Below are 24275 nucleotides of genomic sequence, written 5' to 3'. Positions count from 1 at the left end.
CAAAATGTGCTTAACATTTTGATTACTAGAAATAAGTTGTTAAAAGGACAATTACCTCAATTTTGGTTAAAAGGTCTTGCAGTTCTCCTGATTCGTTCATTGACAAAATTTTCTCAGCACCCTATTAACAAGAAGGTTAGAAAGAAAAGAAAATTAGTTGTGTTAGCATTTGAAATGCCGAAGTTGTAGCCAGGAAGGTTAACTCATAACATAATGAACACATCTTCTCCTCAGCTCTGAGAAAAATTTAATATAAAGACCAAAAAAGTTATACTGTCACATACCCACTCCTGTGTCAAGGGTCACTTTAGGAACCAAGAAGGCTACCAACAGGGGCAAGCTTTGGGGCGTACTAGTTGTCAAGTCGAGTCCAGATAGACAAGCATATAGCACATACATGGAGCCCATTGCCAGATGTTCTCTCTGGAGAAGAGGGCTTTGAGCAAACGCACAGCCAAGATCATCTCTGCCCTCTCCTAGTCATCCTGGACATGGCCCTTTCTAAAGTTGTGCGTGTAGCAGCTAAAAACTAACCATCATTCAACAACACTATTTTTTGTTGGACAGGAAACTTCATCTCACTTAATATGGAAGACTCCGCTATTAGTCGGAATTGACCCTTAGTAAAATTAAATAGCAACCCCAAAGTCTTCCACAGAGAAAGCATAAAAGGAGTGGAACGCAGGGATGGAAAGTTCCAGAGCTGATGATTTTAACTTCTCATACTGCCTGTGAAAGCAAGAACAGGAGCGTGCATGCATGTCCCTACACGTTCATTAAGATTCTTTGAACTATAGAGGTTGCCTCTCCTTCCTAACCTCTTCTTAACATTCTTAACACTCCACTTTTCACAGCACAGGGAGAGGAGAGGACAGTGTGAGTGGCTGATACTAATTAAAGGCTGAACCCATATCTACCTTGTATATAACTTCATAACATTGTCCCTGCATTGCTTAGAGAAAGAGTCAAACCAGACAGGTGGGAGATCATACCATATTTTTTTTTTACTTGCGGTAAACATTGCCAATATTCATTTAAGGAAATAATGGCATCTTAATTTACATGGGGATCAAAGTATATTTTCTGTGAACACAGGGAAAGAGTAATCCACCCAGAGAATTGAAAATTAATACTGAAAGAATGGTATGAGCAAAGGACAGACAAAGAATGCAAATATGAGCTCAGGATCTGCTTGCTGAAGTTGCAGATGGCCTTCTGGGGTTGGTGACAGAGGTCCTCTTATCGTTTCTTTGAGAACACGTGACTCCTCTAAGCAGGACAGGTTATTTCCCCTTGTTGCCTAGGAACCTCCAGCCCTGTTTCATTTCAGTGTAGTCCATCTCCTAACAAATATCAGCACCAGAAATGTCAAATCAATACATTGAAATCCACAACTGATGGATGGACAGAGAGGCAGCAAATGCACGGAGCCTAAGAGGTAGATTATTTCCATTTATTTGTTGATCGTTTCACCAGGCACACAACACAAGACAGACATGACAGCCAACGTAGCAACAGGGGAGACGGGAGCCCATCGCAAATACGGTAATGGCTGAAACTCAGAAAGAACCAGTGATAGTTTAGATTTGCTCCTTTCTGTTTCCTTTCCTGACTTAACCAGGCTAAAATGGAGAAGTCCTCTGGGGAATTTGGCACCGGAACTAAAGCAGCAAGGATAATATACAGCTCATTTTTCTCAAATGAAAGAAAATAGCACCACAAAGACAGCAAGCAAAACAAATGCCCCATAAAACCCAGGCCTGCGCGGCTTCCTAGTTCCTAGCAATGCAGTGCGCCTCCATCAGTTGCGTAGAATGTAATGGGTGCTGAGAAAGGATAGCGTTCATTGCCCTTAAATGCTTGGAATTCTCTCTTCCTTCGCCAAATAATTTCTGGAACATAGAAGACCCCACAGAAGAGGGCCTAGCTTTGCTCAAATCAAGATTGGAGGCAGGAGGGCACATATAATTCTTATCCTCAAGATAACTGAATGTCTTGTGAATAGGTGGTGGACCAAGTGCTCACGATTTTACAAAAGTTTCCCAGTTACAGGGAGCAGACAGCGGAATACCAGCTTCCCTCGTCACCTGCGGCACCCACCCTGAGAGTCTCCATAGCGACTCCTTAACTCAGATCTGTACTGTGAGGCCAGTTATAGTCTCTGTACCAAGGTAACCAGAATCTCCTCCTCTATACTGAGCCCCACATCTCTGTCTTCAAGCCTGTTGCTCTGTAAGATCTGGAGTGGGGTTGGACAAGAACATTTTGGGCTCCCTCTGTCTGTTCCTAAGAGCAGCAGCCAGAATGGAGATCTCAGCCTAACTGGATCATTTCCTTCCAGGCGGAGGTGCAGAAGAGTAATGGCAGAGGACTCCCACAGCTCTGCTCTGTGAGGGAGTATTCCAAAAGTCTTACCCACTCCCCTTTTCAGCCAAACGTATTCAATCTATTAACTGGATCACCAAAATACCTCTGTGTCCACAACGAGCTGTACCCCCTCAAACACTGACAGTCTTGATAAATCTAATTCATATCAGAGTTTGCCCCTTTCGTCTTTAACTCCACCATTAATGACAAGCTACCAGAAGTTAATCGCACTTATGCAGTCAAGTTTACCAAAACTTGGATAACTTAAATATCTGTTCTATGTTTTATAATTGATTCTAAGTCATTTTTATTAAAATGAATATGATCCAAAAAGAGTGGTAAGGATATTTGCAGCATTATGGATCTGGTGCTCTGCAGGCACTTAGTCATTGCTGCAAAGAAATCGCAAGCTTAACAGAGAAAAAGGCAGTGAAGTTTGAAAAGAATCAAAAGTATGCACTGAGATAGAAGAAGGGAGAGACGGGAGAGAGAAAGGAGGGAGAGCTGGGGGAAGTGGGGGGTTATTCTGTTCCCCTCTGCCATGCAGGCTTGCTGACCACTGAGAAAAGTTTCCAAACTCTTAGTCGGGGGACTATGAAATCGTGGTAGGAATCGCTAATCACTGAATTTCCAGGACAGGCACTTTGAGCTGCATGGACTTCACATCAGCAAGGGCACGCCAAAGAATTAAAGAGAATAAGCTTAGTTTGGTCCATTTCAGCACCATATTTTACCCAGTTATTAAGGCTTCATTGTGTGTTATATGTGCCGGGATAGTGTGTGTGTGTGTGTGTGTGTGTGTGTGTGTGTGTGTGTGTGTGTGTGTGTGATGTATATATCCCTATCACTGTGTGACATATGTTATTTGGGTTTTGTTCATATTTACTTATGTATACCACTTCCTCTTACTAAGAACACAATATGAATAACAGATCTATACCATGATGTGATAATAAAAATATATTTACTAATTCAAGATGATGTCCTAAGCATATCTTCAAAACATAGCTCTGGTTAAGGCTTACATTGGATTCTCAACCAGCTTCTCAGGAAAAAAAAAGTCTGTTTTAGCACAGGAGTCGAAACACCAACTCAAGTAAGAGATGAAACAGCTCACACGATAAGTATCTTTGCTTTTAGTGACCATGAATTGTGTTTTCAATAAATGCGATTTAAAAATCTTGCTCTTGAAACCTGCCTATAAAACTTTTGGTTTCCTGCTGAAAGTATTCTTTTATTTCTTCTTTAATTGACTCCCTGCCATGTGTTTGTCTTTGTTTTGTTGTATGTTACACATGGAGTGCTAACAGTCTTCCCATGACTGGCGTAAAACCCACACTCTCGGCGCAGCCCAAAATGGCAGCTCTGTTGGTTAACCAACCCTCCCAGTGTTGTCTCTTCCTCCTGTAACTTCATGAATTCTTCCCCTCCTCTACTTCCAGATCTCCATTCATTATGTAAACTTTCCTCTGTTCTTCTCTTCACTTGCCAGCCACTAGGAAAACTGCAATACACCATTCAAACCTAATAAAAATGATAAGTCTAAACAAAGCATCCTTAAAATTCTCAGGCAAATCAGTCATCCTCAGACCATACTTGCCTCACTGTGCACTAAGCTATGATGACTAGAGAGAGGGCTGCGACACCCTTAGGTACACAGTGTTCTGTGTACCATCAACGGCTCATGAATATTTACTGTATTATTTATCTCCAAAACTGCATAGTAAATATGAATTAAATTTTAAACAGGTGTTTCTTATCATCAATAAGATCTCAGCAAAGGTAAGCAAGCCAGGGAAATATCACATTGAGGATTTGTGAGGTGAGAGACATCATGATGAGGTAGCGTCAGAAAAGAATGTCAGAGGACCAGAGAAGCCGGCAGATAAACATTCCCAAGTCAGTCTCTGGGGAGGACCAGGAGGCTAGGACTGAGAGATCTTGCCTGGTAAGGATTCCTTCTGCTGTGTAATCAGGAGAACAGATGGCATGTTTGGCACTGAAAGAGCTCAACTAGAACCAAGCTCTTCGCCTGCCAAAATATGTGCTCAATTAGTGTTTGTTGCTATGATTGCCATGCCCACCGGAAATGGGAGCTCACATCCACAATGCCTGGAAACAGGCCACTGAAGCCTGCTGACAGAGTCTTTCCTCCAGGACTAAGCACTGGATCTTCTCCAGTGTGTAAAAAGCTATGTGGCATCTCTGAAGTTCTGCATCAAACACAGAGACCTGAAAACTGTTCAAAACAGACATAGTAATATCCCACCAATGCCAGAAAGTACAGCAAAGGCTCCTGTGGGCCAGCAGGAAAACTTAGCTGCAGAATTAACTAAAATAATTTACTTATTAAACAATTACGTAACAGAGACTCTTGGGTGTTAGGAAAGTGCCCGCCAGAACCAATGTCTTTGGCTTAATGTAATTAGTGTTGAACCACTATTTTCATTGTAGTTGAGAAGTATAATTTCCCAGTGAGAGTAATCCTGACATCTCATAACAAAAATTATACCAGCAAAATGGAGGACCTGAGAGAAGTTGTTTTTTTTTTTTTCTGTCATTTGAAAGTCATGTTTCTTTAAGTTAATCAAATTATATGAACTTGATATTATCAAGTCAGTAAGTTTTTCTATTGTTTTGCTTTTGGGGCAACATAGAGGATTGAGTTGGCAAAAGCCAGAGAATTGTTCTCCATAATGGATTCATGATTTTTGCTTGTTACCTCCCCAAATTCTTTTTGCGTACACTGACTTTTAATGCAGTCCTTTAGATCACTAAGACAGTACAGATTGGAATTCTAACACCTCCATTTAGAAGTTAGCCTTATCAGTTAATTAGTGTGCTCTAAAATTCTATGTACTCATTGGGAAAGGGGTATAATAATGTTGTAGGGATGACATGAGAGAATAGAGAAAAGTCTAGAAGTGTGCATCACACTTGATTGGGAATTCAAATATCAGTCAAGTACCAATCACAGGAGTAAATTCCCCCAAGAAGTAATGCAAGGCCCACAAAGGCCAGTTCACAAACAAGTAATGATTGAGCTGTAGAGTCTTGAGAACTATTTTCTGTTATGGCCTAGGAGTTGCTCCACAAACCACATGAACATCGATCTCAGTCAGACAGGGATGGTTTATTGAACACAGGTCCTAATACTGATCAGACAAAGACCACAAAAAGGAATCAAGAACCTAATTGTGGTACCAGTCTGCTCTCTGGAAAGGTTTTTTTAATAGGAAAAACCAGGTTCAAAAGTTTAAAAGGCAAGCAAGGGAACAGTACTGCATTTTAGCTTAGTAGACAAAGTATTACCAGCTGATCCTTATGCTGAGTGGTTGATGTGGGGGGAAGAAAACAGGGAGATTTCAGAACATTGAGTATGAGTATTATAATCTAATAAATTTTTAGCTTATTAGTAGCATTTTTTTTTTCAGTATCAACTGTAAAACCAGCAATGAGCTCATACTCAAGCACTGGAGTTTCTGCCTGGTGGTCAGCTCTAACTGAAGCCATAACTGTTCATATTGACCTTTAACTTGATGGGTTCTACATAAAGCTTTGTGGAATTCCTTAGGAATAACAAACCACAGGATGTACAGGACAAGACAGGACAGGACAGGACAGAACAAGATATGTGGTCAGCATGACCTTGTTCTGATTTTTTTTTCTGTGTCAGCGACTGGCAGGCATATCACAGCAACAATATGAAATATTCTGGGAGGTAGGGGATGATAAACCACAATATTTTCCATTAAGTTTAGATGATGTCACTCTAAGTTGAAATAAGACATCTGTATTGTTTTTAAAGGAGAAGGAATGGTTGAGTTTAACATGTGCCTATTCATATCTATTCATCGCTGGAAAGATGGTTCTACGTTAAAAGCCCTCACCACTCTGGTAGAAAGCTTGGCTCTCAGAACCCATATGGTAGATTATAACCACCTCTAATTCCAGTTTCAGAGGGTTGACACCTCCTTCTGGATTCCATGGGCTTCTGCGGGAACATGGTGCACATACACTCACATAAGTATACAAACAAAATGAGTAATGTTTTTATTATTGGTTATTTTATTTATTTGCATTTCAAATGTTGTCCTGCCTCCCAGTTTCCCGTCTGAAAACTACCCGTCCCATCCTCCCTCCCCTTTGCCTCTGTGAGGGTGCTCCTTCCCGACCCACCCACATTTCTAGTGTTCCCTTACATTGGGGTATCAAGCCTCCACAGGACCAAGGGCCTTCCCTCCCACTGATGACAGATAACAGCATCCTCTGCTATATATGTAGCAGGAGCCATGGGTCCTCCATGTGTATTCTTTCATTGGTGGTTTAGTCCCTGGGAGCTCTGGGGGGACTGGTTAGTTGACATTGTCCTTCCTATGGGGTTGCAATCTCCTTCAGCTCCTTCAGTCCTTCTCCTAACTGTTTGATTGGGGTCCCTGGGCTCAGTCCAATGGTTGGCTGTGAGTGTCTGAAGAAAAGTTACATGAATTTTCATCATTTTTCCCCAGGCAGTGGAAGTTTTCAGTTCAGTTGTAAAATGGCTGAAATGTTGCTTATTATGGGAGATTTATCTAGCTTTTAGTTAGGATTCCCTGAAGAGTCAGAAACAAATAAAAACCTAAGAACAATTAGTTAACAACATTGCTGAAAACTGAAAAATCGAGTCGATTATTTTTCTGGAACAGTATGGGTATTTAATCAGTCAGCAGAAAATAATATTTGAGGAAGACTCTCATTGTGATAGTAATTGAGAAATATAATTAGATGATCAAAATGTCAATTAAAATTCCATTCATTGGAAGGGATTCCAACTTGAATGGGCTCTCTTCCCAGATGAGAACTGAGGATATTTGAACATAGATTGGTTACTGAAGAGAGATCACTGCAGAGCTCACATTCAACAGACTCCTGAATTATTCATGTTACAAACAGTAACATGATCAAAGCCGGGAACAACAAACACACCATACCCAGCTGCTACCTCACAGGACTTTTCCATACCGCACCTAATGGTCAAAAATAAAAGAGCAGAACATTTTGAAGATTTTTACAACAGTAAAGAAGCATAGATTGTCTAATGAGAGTTCTTTTTAAACTCATGGAGAAAACAAAATATAGTTTCTAAGACCCTAGCAGGAAACTGATAGCTTACACAAAGGATTTTATTAAGGAATTTGAAACCCACAGTTCAGAAATGTAGGCAAGGCTTGGTAAATAGCAGGCCTGGTGATGCACAAAATGCCTGTTAGAATTGAAAAACTGTTATCCCAAGCTGCGAGGTTCCTGGGGAAAGTGTACGACTACCCAACTGGTAAGAGACGATCGCACAATGAACAAGCCAAGAACAATTCGGCAACTACTCAAGCTGTGTCACTGTATGGAAAAAATACCTAAATAAAACATCTCAAATGAGCTGGCTAGTCTTATATCAACTTGACACAAGCCATAGTAATCAGAGAGGATGGAGATTCAATTGAGAAAAGGCCTCCATAAGATCTGGCTGTAGAAAAATCCTGTAGAATATTTTCTTAATTAGCGACTGATGAAAAGACCCAGCCCATTGTGGGTGGTGCCAGCCCTGATGTTTCTTTGAGAAATAAATCAGTTTCCCATGTGGAGCAAAGCTTCTGATTCATAAGGCCAGCTCTGTAGCAATGTAAATGAACAATGAGGCAAATGCATATGTGTGCGCAGATATATTTATACGGAGAGAAGAGGGATGTGTAGCTTGGCTGCTTGACTCACATACAAAATATGTCATCCATTGAAATCCTGATCCAGGAGTTCTTACATTAGGATGTAGAACCTTTGTGGGGAGATTAGGGGATGGGGGCACAGGTTTAACAAATGATATTAGTGTCTCTGTAAAAGAGAACCCAAAAAGTTGCCTTGCCTTTCATACCATGTGAAATTGGAGAAGAAAATGGCAGCCTATAATGTAAGGAGATATCCTTCAGCAGACACCATATCTTTCTGTGCCTCAATTTGGACACAGCCTACAAACATGTTGTGATTAAAGTAGTTCACGTGTGTCTATATGTGTGCATTTACACATGAATGACTATGTGTAGGTGGAAATAAAAGATAGAGACAGAGATGTTTGGAGAGAGTAAGACCTGGCACAAACTTCTGCACTTCCATAATTTAATCATTTATTTTAACATCAGGGTTAAAGAAGTGAAATATGACAAGAGTAACAATCTTTACAGAAAGTTCTCTCTATATATTTTAAGCTGTTTCCCCCTTATCCCTCCAAGAACTCTACCTGCCAAAATGGAATTCTGTTTGGACCTGAAGAAATTATAAGCCCAGCCCCTAAAAACAAATGTTGTTAGTTCTTTGCCTCTGTCTTGGCCTTCATGGTCTCCAGAGACAATTTAGGATTATTTTTAAAGCACAAGGCTCTGTGATCCATCTCCTGGGGAATTCCTATGTATGGAGAGTTAAAAAAGTGCCAGGAGAGTTTCCTAAGAAGAGAGCAGAGGGGAGTTTGGTCAATGCCACAGGAGCAGACAAATCTTCAGAAAAATTTCCTGATGTTCTACAAGTACCATGAATTTAATCTATATTGCACTCTACGACAGTCTTTCAATATCTTAAGCACTAAAATTATGGAAACTGAGATATAAAGATATCATTAAAGGTCAAGAGTTACAAAAGTATATATTTTAGAAGACTGAGCTACCCGGCAGCAAAACCAAAATCAAAATGCAGGTGTGCCTACCTTGCAAACCCTGACTTTTGTTCATTTGGTTTCAGCTTTTCATATACAAATATATTTAAAATAATGTCCGCCCTTGAGTATACCACAAGGAAGTACTATATTAACACATATCAATGCATAGTCTCATAAAGAAAATATTCAGTGCTTGACAAGTGATATACATTTCTGCTGACTATTAATGCTATCATCATTACTTTTGCTATTAGCCACACATTAAAATAGTACAATGCTATAATATTGCCAGGTACACAATGATGTCTGGTGATACAGATCAGACTTTAGATCATGTTCTTTCTGGGACCTCGTTGACTCTTCAGATTTTAAGTTCCCAGTAATGAGCAGAATACATGCTGTTTGTTCTAGCAGAACAGCTTTGTCCGTATCAGATCCATCCAGAAAGGAAACGTGCAGTTCCTTTCTTTGGGAAATGAGCTAACACAGTTGTTCTCAGCCTTCCTTCCTAATATTGTGACCCTTTAATACAGTTCCTCATTCTGTAGTGACCTTCAACCCTAAAATTATTCATTGCTACTTCACAACTATATTTTTTATTATCATCAATGTTTAATCAATGTTAAACCTTTCCAACAGTCACATAAACCTTCATTTTACACTTCTACTTCCATAAATTTGATTTTATTGGCATAATTATCGTTAATTAATTTACTTTTTAGCGTCTTTTCCATAACTTGGAACCAATCTCCACAAGAGTGAAAACTTACAATAATAATATGAAACTTACAGGTTATATTAAAACCCATTTACTCCATGTAACAGTTCTGTGTGCTTGAGATATTATCTAGCTCTGTTTTATTTTAATATTTTACTTTATAAAAATCATCTTCCTGTGTACTGGACAGTTGCTCAGTTGGTATTATGCTTTGAGCATGAAGAAGGCCCTGGCTTCAACCCCCAATAGTGTATAAACATGGTTGCTCCCACCAACAGCACCCTGCACCAAACCCATTTCTCTCATTCTCCACAAAAATCTATTAAAAAAGGATCAAAGACACAATGTTGCCTGGATGTGAGCAAACATGTAGATAATTCCATATCTAAGAGTTTATAGCTATGTGTATATGTGCACAACTATAATTTTGCTAATGTTTTAAATTATAATGTAAATACCTGCTATGTAGCATATCCAGTGTGGGACCCTTGAAGGGTTTGCAGCCCACAGGTCCCTAAAAGACACCCATTTTATTAGATGGCTTTTTTACCAATCTAATTACTACTAAGGGTAGTACCCATCTCATAATTTAACACATAGAGATAAAAAGCAATATACTGAAACCACAACAATAAAGAAACTGGAGAGTAAAAATTTATTTGTAGTAGTAAAGATCAAATAAAAAAGTGAGCTCAAAGAATAAAACATTTAATTGAATCATTGAAAACCATAACTAATCAAGGAAAATCTGGAACAAAAAATATTAGTGATGTAAAGTATTATAGCTAAACCATAGAAAAGTAAGAACATTAATATAAAGAGAGCCCTAGAAACATTTTTAAACAAAAAGAAAGTGAATATAATATTTGAAAATGTAAAAATAACCCATTAAGATATTATGAGGCAGGTGAATAAAAGCCAAAGAATTTTATGTGTATAAATCGATGAGCCTCTGAGACCCTAAAAACAGTCATCCACAGGGAAGAGATCTGAACTTCGAATGTGAACACTCACATTGAATGAACTATAGCTGTACTGTCCAATAATCATTTGTTCACATCAGTATTCCAAGGGCACCTAGACTCATTTTACCTCCCTATACTCAACCCATCAGTGACTACATTGATTGACATGCAATGTTTGTTTCTGATGAATCCAAGGAACAGATGTTAGACGGTTGGTCTCTCTGCCCTCCACTATGTCTGACATCTCACTCCCCTAAGGGTACAGTCCAACGTATTCATTGTCGGTAACCCTACAGAGCAAAGGAGGAGACCTAGCTTCTTGATAATTTTTTTCAGACTCCCCTCCTACAATGACATCTTTTCCTTCAATAGCATACAGTCAAACAATATGGAATTGTCAAAGATGATTGAAGATTAACAATTTGTAATGCTTAACATCTAATACCTCTAAAACAACAACAAAAAAGCAAACAAACAAAACAAGCACAGAACTAAAACTAAGTAGTACACTTACAAATACTGAAGTGCACCCAATCAGTCTCTCAAAGGCCAATGCAACCTCTGAGTGTTAGAAATTAAAGATGATGGAAAAGACCCTGGAAATTAAAATATCGTGCAACACAAACCACAAGTTTCAGTGGCTACCTTTGCCATGACACAAAAATAAAGTCTGGTCTCTTTGTGTCTTGGATTATACTCTGTATCCATAGGGACTGGGAGCAGGAAAAAGCATAACCCATGTGCACCTAGTTTAGCATCCAAAGCATTCAATTGAAATACAAGGCAAATAACACAAGTACCCAGAAATTATATGCAACCCATTTTAGTTACCCAATATATATTCCCAATGTCTGCCATTGTCCCAATGTCCCATTACAAACCACCATGTCAATATTGATAATCAAGTCCAGAACTTGAGCATGATAGATAATCTTACTGCAACTGAGATACACTATTAGTGCTTTCCTTTTTTTTTTTTAAGATAGTATCTTAGTTAACAACCCAACATGGTATCAGATTCAAGATGGTTCTGTCTCAGCCTACAGAGTACCTGGGATTATAGGTGTAGGCCACCATGCCTGATAAGTATTTGTATTCTTTAAGAGTCCAGATAAAAACCATTCTCCTTCAAGTACATGACACATAATTCAAATACTTTCCTCACCATGTAGAGTCAATGCCATTGATACCCAAATTTAGCATTGTGGGCTGTATTCTTCCCAACAATAAAAATCCCAAATTACAGCCAGCTTCCATGAGTGCTACTTAGCACATGCCTGTAGTCCCAGCATTCATGATGGAGACAGGAGGATCAACCTCAGTGACATAAATTCAAGTCCAGCCTAGGTTACAGTAGACTCTGTCTCAATAAAACAAATCACCTCTCTCTCTCTCTCTCTCTCTCTCTCTCTCTCTCTCTCTCTCTCTCTCTCATTTGTGTGTGTGTGTGTGTGTATACACACAAATAGAATATGTAATAGGAAGATTCTTGTGTGTGTATGAATATGAGAAGGAGGGAAGAAGAAAGAGAGAGCTTACAAGCTTTGCAAAGCTTAAGATCAGACTCTGTGCTGTAACTTTCCACTCAGATGTGATGAGATTTCCCTTCTCCCCCTTAAGGAAAATTCAATAACAAAAAGAAAATAAGATAGCCATACTTAAAGCAAAAGAAAGTAGAACTACTTCTAAACAGGTCCACAGCCCTGCTTCCTATTAACCTTTCTTTTTTCCTACCTCTGATAGGTGGGCTAGAAGGAAGTTGAACCGTTTAAGAACCTTTATTAAAATAGATTTTGAAAAAAAATCTAAGCCTACAGGGTCTTTCAACTATTATGAAGGTGATAAATATTACACACTAATTTTGGAGTCTCAGAGGCTATCATGTACAGCATAGTTCTTTGAGAAAAACAGCCGCTATATTCATGAGGTCAGCTGTGCTGTTTGCAAGAATCTGTCACCAAATGTTTGATACTTCCCTCACAGAAAGATGGGACAGTTGACACACAGAGTTTCTAGTCCCTCTCCCAGCCATTTATATGCAACTATGCTCTAAGACCCACAGCCTACATTTTTGGGAGATCATCAAGTATACAGTCTGAGGAAGGTTAACAGAAGAGGGCTCTAGTTTTGTGAGTTGGGAAATAATCATTCATGCTGGTTATAGACTTCCTAGTGAAGCTGTTTTGGGGTCACCCATACTCTTGCCAGTAACCCATTATCCACATTCTTTAAGTATGCCCAATAATTTCATTGGTTTCCAGTGTAAATATCAGTGGAATTTTACTTTGGTTTGTTCTTAGGATCTTATCAGAGGACCCAGCTATACCAATCCTGGGCATATACCCAAAAGATACTCCAACATATAACAAGGACACATGCTCCACTATCTTCATAGCAGCCTTATTCATAATAGCCAGAAGCTGGAAAGAACCCAGATGTCTCTCAAAAGAGAATATATACAGAAAATGTAGTACATTGACATAATGGTGTACTACTCAGCTTTTAAAACGATGACTTCATGAAATTCATAGGCAAATGGAGGGAACTAGAAAATATCATCCTGAGTGAGATAACACAATCACAAAAGAACACACATGGTATGTACTCACTGATACATGGATATTAGTCCAAAAGCTAGATATAACCAAGATACAATTCATGGACTACATGAAGCTCAAGAAGCAAGGCCAAAGTGTGGGTGCTTCAGTCCTTCTTAGAAGGGGAAACAAAATACTAGAGGAAATAGAGATAAAACATGGAGCAGAGACTGAAGGAACGGTTATCCAGAGACTGCCCCACCTGGGGATCTATCCCATGTCACCAAACCCAGACACTACTGTGGATGCCAAGAAGTGCATGCTGATAGGAGCCTGCCAGAGAAGCTCTGCCAGAGGCTAGCAAATACAGAGTAGGATGTTCACAGCAAACCATTGTACTGAAAAGAGGGCCTCCAATGGAGGAGTTAGAGAAAGGACTGAGGTAACTGAAGGGGTTTGCAACCCCATAGGAAGAACAACCATATCAACCAACCAGATCCCCAGAGCTCCCAGGAACTAAACCACAAACCAAAGAGTACACATGGAGGGACCTATGGCTCCAGCCACATATGTATTAGAGGATATCCTTGTTAGGCATCAATGTGAAGAAAGACCCTTGGTCCTGTGAAGGCTTAATGCCCCAGGGTAGGGGAATACCAGGCAAGGAGGCAGAAGGCAACGGGTTGGTAGGAGGGAAGCACCCTCAAAGAAGCAGAGGGATGTGGGATGGGATAGCATGCTTCTGGAGGGGCAACCAGGAAAGAGGATAACTTTTGAAATGTAAATAAAGAACATATACAATAAAAGAAAAGAAAAGAAACAGAGGAAGACAACATCTGTTTTGAAGGGTCCAGCAATCTACTCAACAGTCTATGGAAAAAACTGAGGAAACAAAATTGAGAATAAGATTTTCTTAGCCAGAACCTATAATCCTAGCTCAAGAGCTCAGCTATGCTTCTTTTTACTGAATGTGCTTTGTAAAACAAAAACAACAGAACAATAGCAATAACAACCCCTCTTCACTTCTCCATGGTCTGCCTGTCCATCTAGAAAGAGATTCTACAGGATTACTCCTAATCCTGCAGAGATTTGGTGTCCCAGGGTTGGGTGATACCCAGAGGTCCTTACCCTCTCAGAGGAGAAGGGGAGCAGGGATGGGGGAAGGTACCCCAGGGTATGGACAGGGGAGGCAGTGTTTGATATGTAAATTTAGAGAAGATATTCCATTCTTAATATAAATGTAAACTTGTCTTGGAATTTTTACTCTGTCACTCTGCAGTTTTATTTTTATAACAATGTGCTCTTTGGACACATAACTGGGTGGAGTGTGAAGACTACTTTAGTGTATCTGAAAAAGGCAGATATGGAAATTATGATTCTTAAAGACCCCATTATAAACACATTCATGAGTGTTAAATTGAGAAAATTCAATGTTTTGATATAAAGTCATCAAAACAGAGAAGATTAGCAAAGAAAAATGAGGGGTTTGGAAAGATTGCTCAGTGGTTAAGTGCTTGGTGTACAAGCATGACAACCACAGTGGATTCCTAGACCTCATGTTCTAGTTAGTGATTAGCTGTCAACTTGACACAGCCTGAAAGTAGAGGAATTGCCTAGTTCAGTCTGTTTGGTTGATGTGATGGCTATTCATGGTTGTCAACATGACTACATCTAGAATGAACTACAATCTAGAAATGGAGAGCACACCTGTGATCCAGATCTTGAGGCTGGAAGACACAGGTTTCTCCCCAGATCTTGACATAGAGATCTTGAGACATGGTGGCCATGAAAAGCTTAGGCCCAGGCAACGTAATAGAAGATGTTAATCCCTGGAGACTGATCCAAGTAGATCTCTGAGTTCAAGGTCAGTCTGGGACAAAGCAAGTTCCAGATCCAGGAGTGGTGGTACATACTTTTAATATGGGCCACACCTTCTGCTGGAGGCCTCCATAAGGATGTTGGAAGAAAGAAAACTCATTGTTCTTCACTGTCTTACACTGACTTGCCAGAACATCTTTTGGAACCTACGTTCACAGAAGACCAGCAGAAACCACAGGGGACTGTGGAACTGAGCGACTACTAGATACTTGAACTTCCCATTCACAGATGTCAAATGGTGGGTTAGTTGGACTGCAAACTGTATGTCATTACAATAAATTCCCTTAATACACAGAGACATTGCATAAGTTCTGAGACTCTAGAGAACCCTAATACAGTTGGCATATCTGTGAGGTGTGCCATGATTGCTAATTGATGTAGGAGGACTCAGCCCACAGAGGGCATCGCCATCCCTAGGCAGGGAGTCCCAAACTACATAAAAAAGATAGTTTCTCCAAAGAAACCAGAAATATCCACTTCAGGACCCAGTAAGTTCCTGCATGAAAAATATTCACCAGGGTACCTGTTACAGCGTACTAAGTAAATGAGGGCTCTAAAATAACTGTTAACCTCTTCTACTTTAAAATGAGAGTTTGGGGTAATGGGGAGAAGACTCTAGTGGGTAAGGTCCTGCTGCCATAATGACTAAAGACCTAAAATCAGATCCCCAGCACCACATAAAGAAGGTACATGTGCTTATGAATCTCTTGGAATCCCTTCAACCTGACTTTTCATTAATAAATTTACTTTTGCTCCATAACAAAAAAGAAGAGTGGTATACATTTCTAACCTTAGTGCTAGCAGAGTTAAGTGAAACAGATCTCCAGAACCCATTGGCTAGCAGATCTAGCTAATTTGTAAGTGCTAGGCTAAGTTAAAGACCCTGTCTAAAAGAAATATGGTCTAGAATGAGAGAAAAGATCACAGATTCACTTCCAGCCTTCATATGATCATGTTGTTTCTTCTAGGAACTACTGAAACCTGAGAGAGGCAGTCACATCTTTTGGTCAAGTCCCAGACTCAGAATGTACAGAAATTCAAAATCAAATGAATTTTAGATAAAATCTACATATTCAGCTCCATATTTCTACTACTTTCTTCTGCTATGAATTTTGTTGATGTTCGAATATTAGTCAGGACCACCCTTGACTTGGAGACGGGTTCTGAAAGAAAGGGTGTTTGACCATGGTTAAACAAGTGATTCGATGTCAAATCATGGGTCCAAGCTGATGACCTATGTTCTGCTCAAGATGACTCCCTGGATAGCTCTCTGTAGATATTTCTTGGCTATCTGTTGGTAGATATTTCTGGCAGCTTTTAAGACTGCCCTCTTTCTGTGTTCTGCTCAAGACAGCTTCTTCTTGCTATTCTTAAAAACTCTCTGAGACAGCTAGCTTTCTGATAGAGATTGCTCTCTCTCTGGTTGAGACTTCTCTCTCTGCTAGCAAAATTTCTAGAAGCTGTCATGGGTTTTCTGACCAAAGTCAGAAAAACTACTATAGAAAATTCTTGGATCTTCCAACAAAGTCAGAAATCTGTTAGAAAAAATTCTAAAAGAGCTGTGTTTGATCTTGAGACAGCCTTCTTTGGGTAGCTGCTAGAAAACATTCTAAACCAGCTGTTTAAGTAATATTGTTTTCTCTCTGAGTAATTCTTGAGATTTCCAACCAAGGTCAGAAATGCTATTAAAGATATGAAAAATTCTAAATAGCTATGTTTAATCTACATAAAGTTTTCAAAACCAAAGTCAGAAATCCCGTTAGAGAAAAATTCCTGACGATCTGTGTTCACTCTCTAGAGATCTCCAGACAGTTCAGCTCTGACTAGAAAAAAAAAAAAAGGAAAAAGGAAAAAGAAAAAGCTACTCCTTTCTGCTAGTTCATCTCATGCAGACCAAAGCCCAGCTGTTTTTATTTACATAGCACTTCAGTTATTTACTCCAGGTCTCCTCTTGGCCATCCCATGAGTCAACATTCCATGACCTTAGTGCCTTGACTCTTAGGAAGAGCCAGCAAGCCAAGTATAGACAATAAGATATCTTGGAATTACCACCCTGGAATTACCACTCCCACCATGTCTGGACTTAAAGTCCATCTGTCCCAGTCTAACCTTGAACTCAGGAACCTGCTTGTTTTTTTATCTTCCTGACAAGGTGGCTCATAGTGCAGCAGCCTCTGTTCATCTAAATCTGTGAAGCTCATTATACAATTCATACTGCATCCCTATATCTTGCATAATTGAGAAATTAAATATTTTTGAACTCATGTTTTCAGCATCCCTTCCCACAGCCTTAAGGGCTGTCCTGAAGGTCATGATGTTCTACCATTTTGCTGAGACATAGACATCCTCTCACCTCCCAGACTTGTAATGTCTCTGATTATCACAGAGTCATTAGCCTTGGCTGGAAGGAGGAACATGAAAATACACTGTTATGCAAACAAGCCTTACACCCAAAGCACCCATCAACATTATGGAGGCCCATACCCTACTGTCTCTGTTCCATGGGCAGGAAACTATGTCATACTGTCCTTTACATGGCCATGCCAGACTGGGCAAGTTAGGGTACAACCTGTGTGAGTAAATATGATTTGGATTTAACAAAATCAGAATTTGACAATCTGCTTTGTGAAATAAACTTCACCAAGTATCTGAAATTTCTCATAGATAACAGAGAACAAGAAAAAAAATATAATTTAAGTCTATTACAAGACATTATCTACAAAAAGGCATTGGACCTATGGGTGATCATTTCCTCTTAATATAGAGCGCTCATACTTACATATCACCTAAACTATGAATGACATACAAGAAGTTGAACCAAAAGATTGCCACAATGGGAGTCTAAGATAATCTAGGTGGAATTAAGGGGAAGGAAGAGGCATAAACAACATTCCGGAAGACGCAAAGTACTTCTGATTTAAGAGATTGTGACCAAAGCTGTTCATATTCTGGCGAGGCAGAGACGCAAACCTATATATCTACATTGTTATCTACTGACAGTCCGCTAATGTACTAACTTAAAATTTGTGGTGTTTTTTGATGATTATACTTTATACAAGCAGTATATTATTTTGGCAACTTCTGTAACTGCAATTTTGTACATATATCACGGAGTCATCTTTATAACACCATAATTAAGGATACTAGCGCTCTATAATAAATCTATACCCAGTATTTCTGAGTTTGCTTTATAAATTCACAAGGAAGGGACTACTTTGACTACAATTTGGGGACAAAAAATAAAATTTGATCACGCACCCACACACAAAACTCTATAGGCTTACTAGAATTATATAATGTATCTTCAAAATGCACAGAATGTTTTTCCGTCAAGATTTCTCCCCGCACATTAAAAACACAAGTTAGAAAATCTAGGATGATTTATTCTCCAAGCAACTTGAAGTCAAAGTTAAAGATGACTTATTAGGGTCATAAAATCACACTGAATGTTGAAATTTATGGCTTTGCTTTGTTCTCTGTCATTTCGTAACCAAAGAAATATCTATCCTGCCATAATGTACACTTTTAATCAGACAGGATTAGCCGCAGCAGGGCAGACCACAAGTCATGAGGACAGAGGACTGGAACTCTATTTATGCTGGAGATGGGCTTCTGTGGTGCTACATTTTAATCAAGAGTTATTCACCCAATTACATTTCTACTGCTCTTTCTTAGTGATTTTTCTTCTAAGGAAATCATTTTGACCACTAAATTTTTTTCCTTAAAAATATAATTTAAAATGTGTGATTTGCTAGCATATCTACATTCTAATGTAACAAACAGTAGGCAAAAAACAAACACCAAAAACAAAAACAAAAAAACAAACAAACAGACAAAGCCCTATGTACTCTTGATTTACGGAAAACTGTCTTGGATAAAGCAGCACGATGAAGAAAATTAAAGGCCTGAGCAGGTTTCATATTTGATGTCTGCATCTGCTTAACACTGGAGGTAACAGTTAAAGCCTTTGTCTGTCTGCTTCACTTCCAAGTACCATGGTTTGAAGCACGTCAGAGACAGTAAAACTTTGTTATGATATGGCTGTAAAATTCTTGATCTTATAATCCTATTAACAACTCTTCTACTTCTTCAAAGATGATGTTCTGTTTAATTGATTAACCTTTCCAGAGGTGTGATTGTTCTTCTCCTTAGATGGGTTTAAAGATCATCAAACATTTGAAATGTTATTGCCTGATTTACTAATTCATTTTATCAATGCGGAGAGAAGCATACATTTACTATGAATTCTTATTCAGGTTCTAATACACTCTAAGTTTAACAATACTCATACTTCCTGCTGCTTTTCCCTAAGGCTGTCTGTCCCTGTGCATGGCTTTCTCTTTCCTGAGCAACGATGGGAACCTAGTGCTCCCTAGTGGTCAATGGTTAGTAGTGACACTACCTATTTTAGGCAAAGTCTAAAACAATAGGAAAAAAAATTATTCACCACACTGCTTTCCTCTCTAAACAAAAGAGTTATCCCCACAAGAAGCACCTTAAATGAACATTCTCTACATTTGAAAACATATATGTAAAAGTTGTTTAAAATTATAGCAAAATTATCTTGTGTAAATTGTCCAAAGAGGAGACGCTGAAATGTGTTGCTGAACAGCTTTTGTGTAGGTGTGCTCTCCTCTGTGCTGTGTTTGTGCTGAGAACACAATTCCACAGCAGCAACATTTCATATCCAGAATTATCTATGAAGCAAACCACTGCTATAAATATTAATGTCCAGAAACAAGGAATTGTTGGTACTATTTTTGCTTTGGACAAAGAAAGGTGATGCTGGGAATTAGGAAGGACTAAGTAAAATACTGTAATATCTTTGATGTATATGACACAGATGTTCATAAAGTTCATAGGAAGATTATTTGTGAAAGACTGAGAAATTAGTTGGGAAATGCAGATGCAGGATTATTAGCCTTTTGCACAAAAATACAAGAACACTGAGGAGTCACGAACAAGAACCCAAGAAGCGATGCTGTGATTCCCTCGAATGCCCTCTCCTTGTGGGACCCCTTAAACTACAAAAACAAACCCAGAGGGGTGTGTGTGTGTGTGTGTGTAAGTGTGTGTGTGTGTGTAAGTGTGTGTGTGTGTGTGTATGTGTGTGTGTGTCGACAAACAACAGTACAACAGAGAGATTCCTTGCGATTGATTACTATTCAACCCAGCCTACTTTGTGATTTTTCAGGCAAAGAAGAGATCCTTTCTTAAAACTAACGGTGGACAGTGACTAAGAAATGACACCCTGACATTGACATCTGGCCTTCACATGCACACATTCATATATTTGTAAACACAGTCCTGCCCACACACATGCTCCCAAACACTCATTTGCTCTCAGATGGAATGACAGTAAGGATGAAACTTTGTTTAAGAAAATAAATGTAAATGGTTAAACTCCCTCGCTGAAACATAAATGTTTTACAAGCTGTGTCAGTAATTTGAAATACAAGATTATTTTCATTCACAAATGAAACTATTAAATCCTAATTATGAGCAAAGAAATATAAGAATAACCAAACAAAACCCATAAGTTAAATTCTTCAAAATGAAATGCGGACGAATTCAAGCCAAAAGCATTAATTGACTAAGGATGTTTATATTATGATAGTAAAACATTATATTACAACAGTAAAATATTAAAGCTAAAAGATGAGGGTCTATCAACAAACACATCCACACACATTTAAACATATGACTCTCAACTGAGGAAATCATACCATTGCATTGGATAAAAATATTACATTAAGGCAAGAACAAAGCATTATTGATGCAATTATAAATATAACTTACAGCAGGGTGTGCTGGTGCGTGTCTGCTCTCCCAGCACTCAAGATGGGGAGGTAGGAGCTCGACTACCCTTGGCGATGGAGCAAGTTCGAGACCAGCTTGGACTACAGTGACCTTTCTCAGTACATAAAGTAAAATAAAGATACAATTTCAAATTTTGTATTTATGTTCACATGCATGCATACAAATGTTACCTTGGTTTTTTTTGGGGGGGGTCTTTTTTTCAGTGTTGAGAATCAAACCCAGGCACTTGAGCATCTTTTATCTGGCTATGTTGTAATAAAATTGTAAATAATGACTACTAAAAAAAGCCATTCACTTTCTTGGAAATTGATAAGTTCTCTAAAGAACTTTTATAGCAAGGAGAAATGAATCAAAATCTCTTTTGACCCTAATTACAATGAAAATTAAGATGTGACAGATCAAATTCATTTAAATCATGAAAGGTATTTTAGGACAGAGGTTCACATCAATGAATTTTCATCTCCTAGAGGAAAAAATGAACTAATATAATTCAAGAAACATGCTCAGTGAACATGAGAGGCTTAATAACAAGGCAAGAGGCAGAAAAGAATAAAGGCTGAAATAGAATCAAATTAATTACAAAGACAAAATGTACCTTATGTACTTAGGTCTGTACGGGGCTTCCCAGAAGCCATTGAAGTTTCAAATAATTATTTCCTTCAATTACTGACTCAAACTTTTGTACCATACTGGAATCGTTTAGCAAACAATAATACAAATATGTTGAAGTATACTATATCGACACCTGGTGTCGGAATTTCTTTCAAGAAGGGGACTCTACATGGTAGGTAAAATAGTGTTTTTATAGACATGAGGATTGGAGAAACTCTCTATGATGGTGATTTTCAACAAATGTGTTGTAACCCCATGAAGGGTCACATATCATATATCCCTCATAACAGATATTTACATTACAATTCATAACAATAGAGAAGTTACAGTTACGAAGTAGCAACACAGTAAGGGCTGGGGGTCACCACAACATGATGAACTATTAAAGGGTTACAGCTTTAGGAACATAGAGAATCCCTCTTCTAAGAGAACAGAAGAAGCATCTTATCTGTTGACATGGGGAGAAAATGTGGGAGGATAATATAAAAACCAGAAGCTGGAAAGAACCCAGATCCCCTTCAACAGAGGAATGGATTCAAAAAATGTGGTACATCTACACAATGGAGTATTACTCAACTATAAAAAAACAATGACTTCATGAAATTCATAGGCAAATGGAATGAACTAGAAAATATCATCCTGAATGAGGTTATTCAATCACAGAAAAACACACTTGGTATGCACTCATTGATAAGTGGATATTAGCCAAAAAGCTCAAATTACCCAAGATGCAATCTACAGACCATGGGAAGCTCAAGAAGAAGGATGACCAAAATGCGGATGCTCCCACTCTATCTTAAAAGGTGGGAAAATATCCATAGGAGGGGATATGGAAACAAAGTTTAGAACAGCGACTCAAGGAATGGCCATTCAGAGCCTGCCCCACATGTGGACCATATATATAAAGCCACCAAAACTAGATAAGATTGATGAAGCTAGAAAATGCATGCTGATAGGGACGGTATAGAGATCTCTCCTGAGAGACACATCCAGAGCATTTCCAATACAGAGGTCAATGCTAGCAGCAAGCCACTGAACTGAGATCAGGACCTCCTTGGGGGAATTAGAGGAAGTATTGAAAGAGTTGAAGGAGCTTGCAACCCCATCAGAACAACAATGCCAACCAACCAGAGCTTCCAGGGACTAAACCACTACCAAAAGACTACACATGGACTGACCCAGGGCTCCAACTGCATATGTAGCAGAGAATAGCCTTGTTGGGGCACCAGTGGAAGGGGAAGCCCTTGGTCCTGCCAAGGTTGGACCCCCAGTGCAGGGGAATATGGGGGAGGGCAATAAGGGGGATTTATAGGGGGAATACCTGTATGGGAGAGGGGAAGAGGAGGGAATGGGGGCTTATGGACAGGAAACCAGGAAGGGGAATAACCTTTGAAATGTAAGTAAAGAAATATATAATAAAAAATTCAAGAAAAAAAAAAGAGTGGTCAGCAAGAGGGCTCACCTCACAATAACACTTACTGCCAAGCCTGAGAATCTGTGTTTGATTCATAGTGGCAGCCCAATGGTGGACAGAAAGAACCAACTCTCACAAATTGTCCTCTAACCCATACAATGGCACTAACATGTATTCCCTACACACAATCTCTCTATCTATAAATCAATGTCTCCACTGTAGTGATGAAACTTTAAGAGATAGAAACTAGTTGAAGGTCATGGGGACCTCATGAGTATATTGATGCTGTACACGAGAGTCGAGCTGGTCTATTAGATGTAGGTTAGCTTCCCAGGAATTGGGTCATTATTAAAAGAGAGAGCCTGCCCTCTCACAAAACTCTAGTTTTTAATCTTGGCATGCAACACTTCCACATGTGCTTTGGACACAGTGATGACTCCACCAGATATGCCTTTACCAGAGTTGAGTGGGTGACAGGCTTTTGAACGTCTAAAACTGTAAGCTAAATAGACTTTTCTTCATGAGGTCCTCAGCTTCAAGTATGTCATACCAATGAAGTAGGACAGATTATATTTGAAGACAGGGATGTGGTGTGTGTGTGTGTGTGTGTGTGTGTGTGTGTGTGGTGTGTGTCCATCTATCTGTCTGTGTCTGTGTGTGTATTGTGTGTCCATCTGTCTGTCTGTGTCTGTATGTGTGTCTGTGTGTGTGTGTGCGTGTGTGCGTGTGCACGCACACGCTATGCACACATGTATGTGAGTGCATGAGCCTGTGTGTATACAGAGGTTGGAGGAGGACATTAGGTGCTCTGCCTATCACTTTATGTCCTTATTTTTTTTTGAGACATTGTCTCTCAGTGAGCCAGGAGCTGGGCTGGTGGCAAGTCCCTGTGATCCTCCTGCCTCTGCTGCCAGCACCGTGTGTAACCCCAGACAGAATTAGGGAGCATATGAGTATTCCTGATTTTTTAAGTGGGAACTCGGGTCCTCAGTTTAAACCCTCTTCCCCATCAAGCCATCTCTCCAGTCACTGAAAACAGGACTTGTAAGGAGATAACTGGGCTGCATTAGTTCATAAATTAGAAATTAACCCAATAACATTAGTGTCTTTGTAAGAGGAAAGAAAGACAGAGAAAGTGTGTATGACACCACAAGAAGTCAGCCATCTGTAAGCTGAGCACAGAGGCCCTAGTAGATACCAAACATGATGACATCTTAATCTTGGACTTTGATCCTCTAGATTTATAGTTTAAGCCGCTCAGTCTGCGGCATTCTGTTCTGATATCCCT

General features: G+C 39.3%; 1 protein-coding gene across 1 annotated transcript in view; it reads right to left on the bottom strand.

Annotated features, from left to right (window-relative positions):
• The window catches only part of Grxcr1 (glutaredoxin and cysteine rich domain containing 1), a 122009-nt gene that overhangs the window by 7983 nt on the left and 89751 nt on the right, over window positions 1-24275 (bottom strand). Inside the window, exon 3 of the mRNA XM_032916434.1 lies at window positions 56-121. Within this exon, the coding sequence (XP_032772325.1) occupies window positions 56-121 (66 nt within the window). The remainder of the gene's footprint in view (window positions 1-55; window positions 122-24275) is intronic.

The sequence above is a fragment of the Rattus rattus genome, chromosome 11, assembly GCF_011064425.1.
Source record: "Rattus rattus isolate New Zealand chromosome 11, Rrattus_CSIRO_v1, whole genome shotgun sequence".
NCBI classification, from domain to species: domain Eukaryota; kingdom Metazoa; phylum Chordata; class Mammalia; order Rodentia; family Muridae; genus Rattus; species Rattus rattus.
This window is presented reverse-complemented; position numbering and strand designations above follow the sequence as displayed.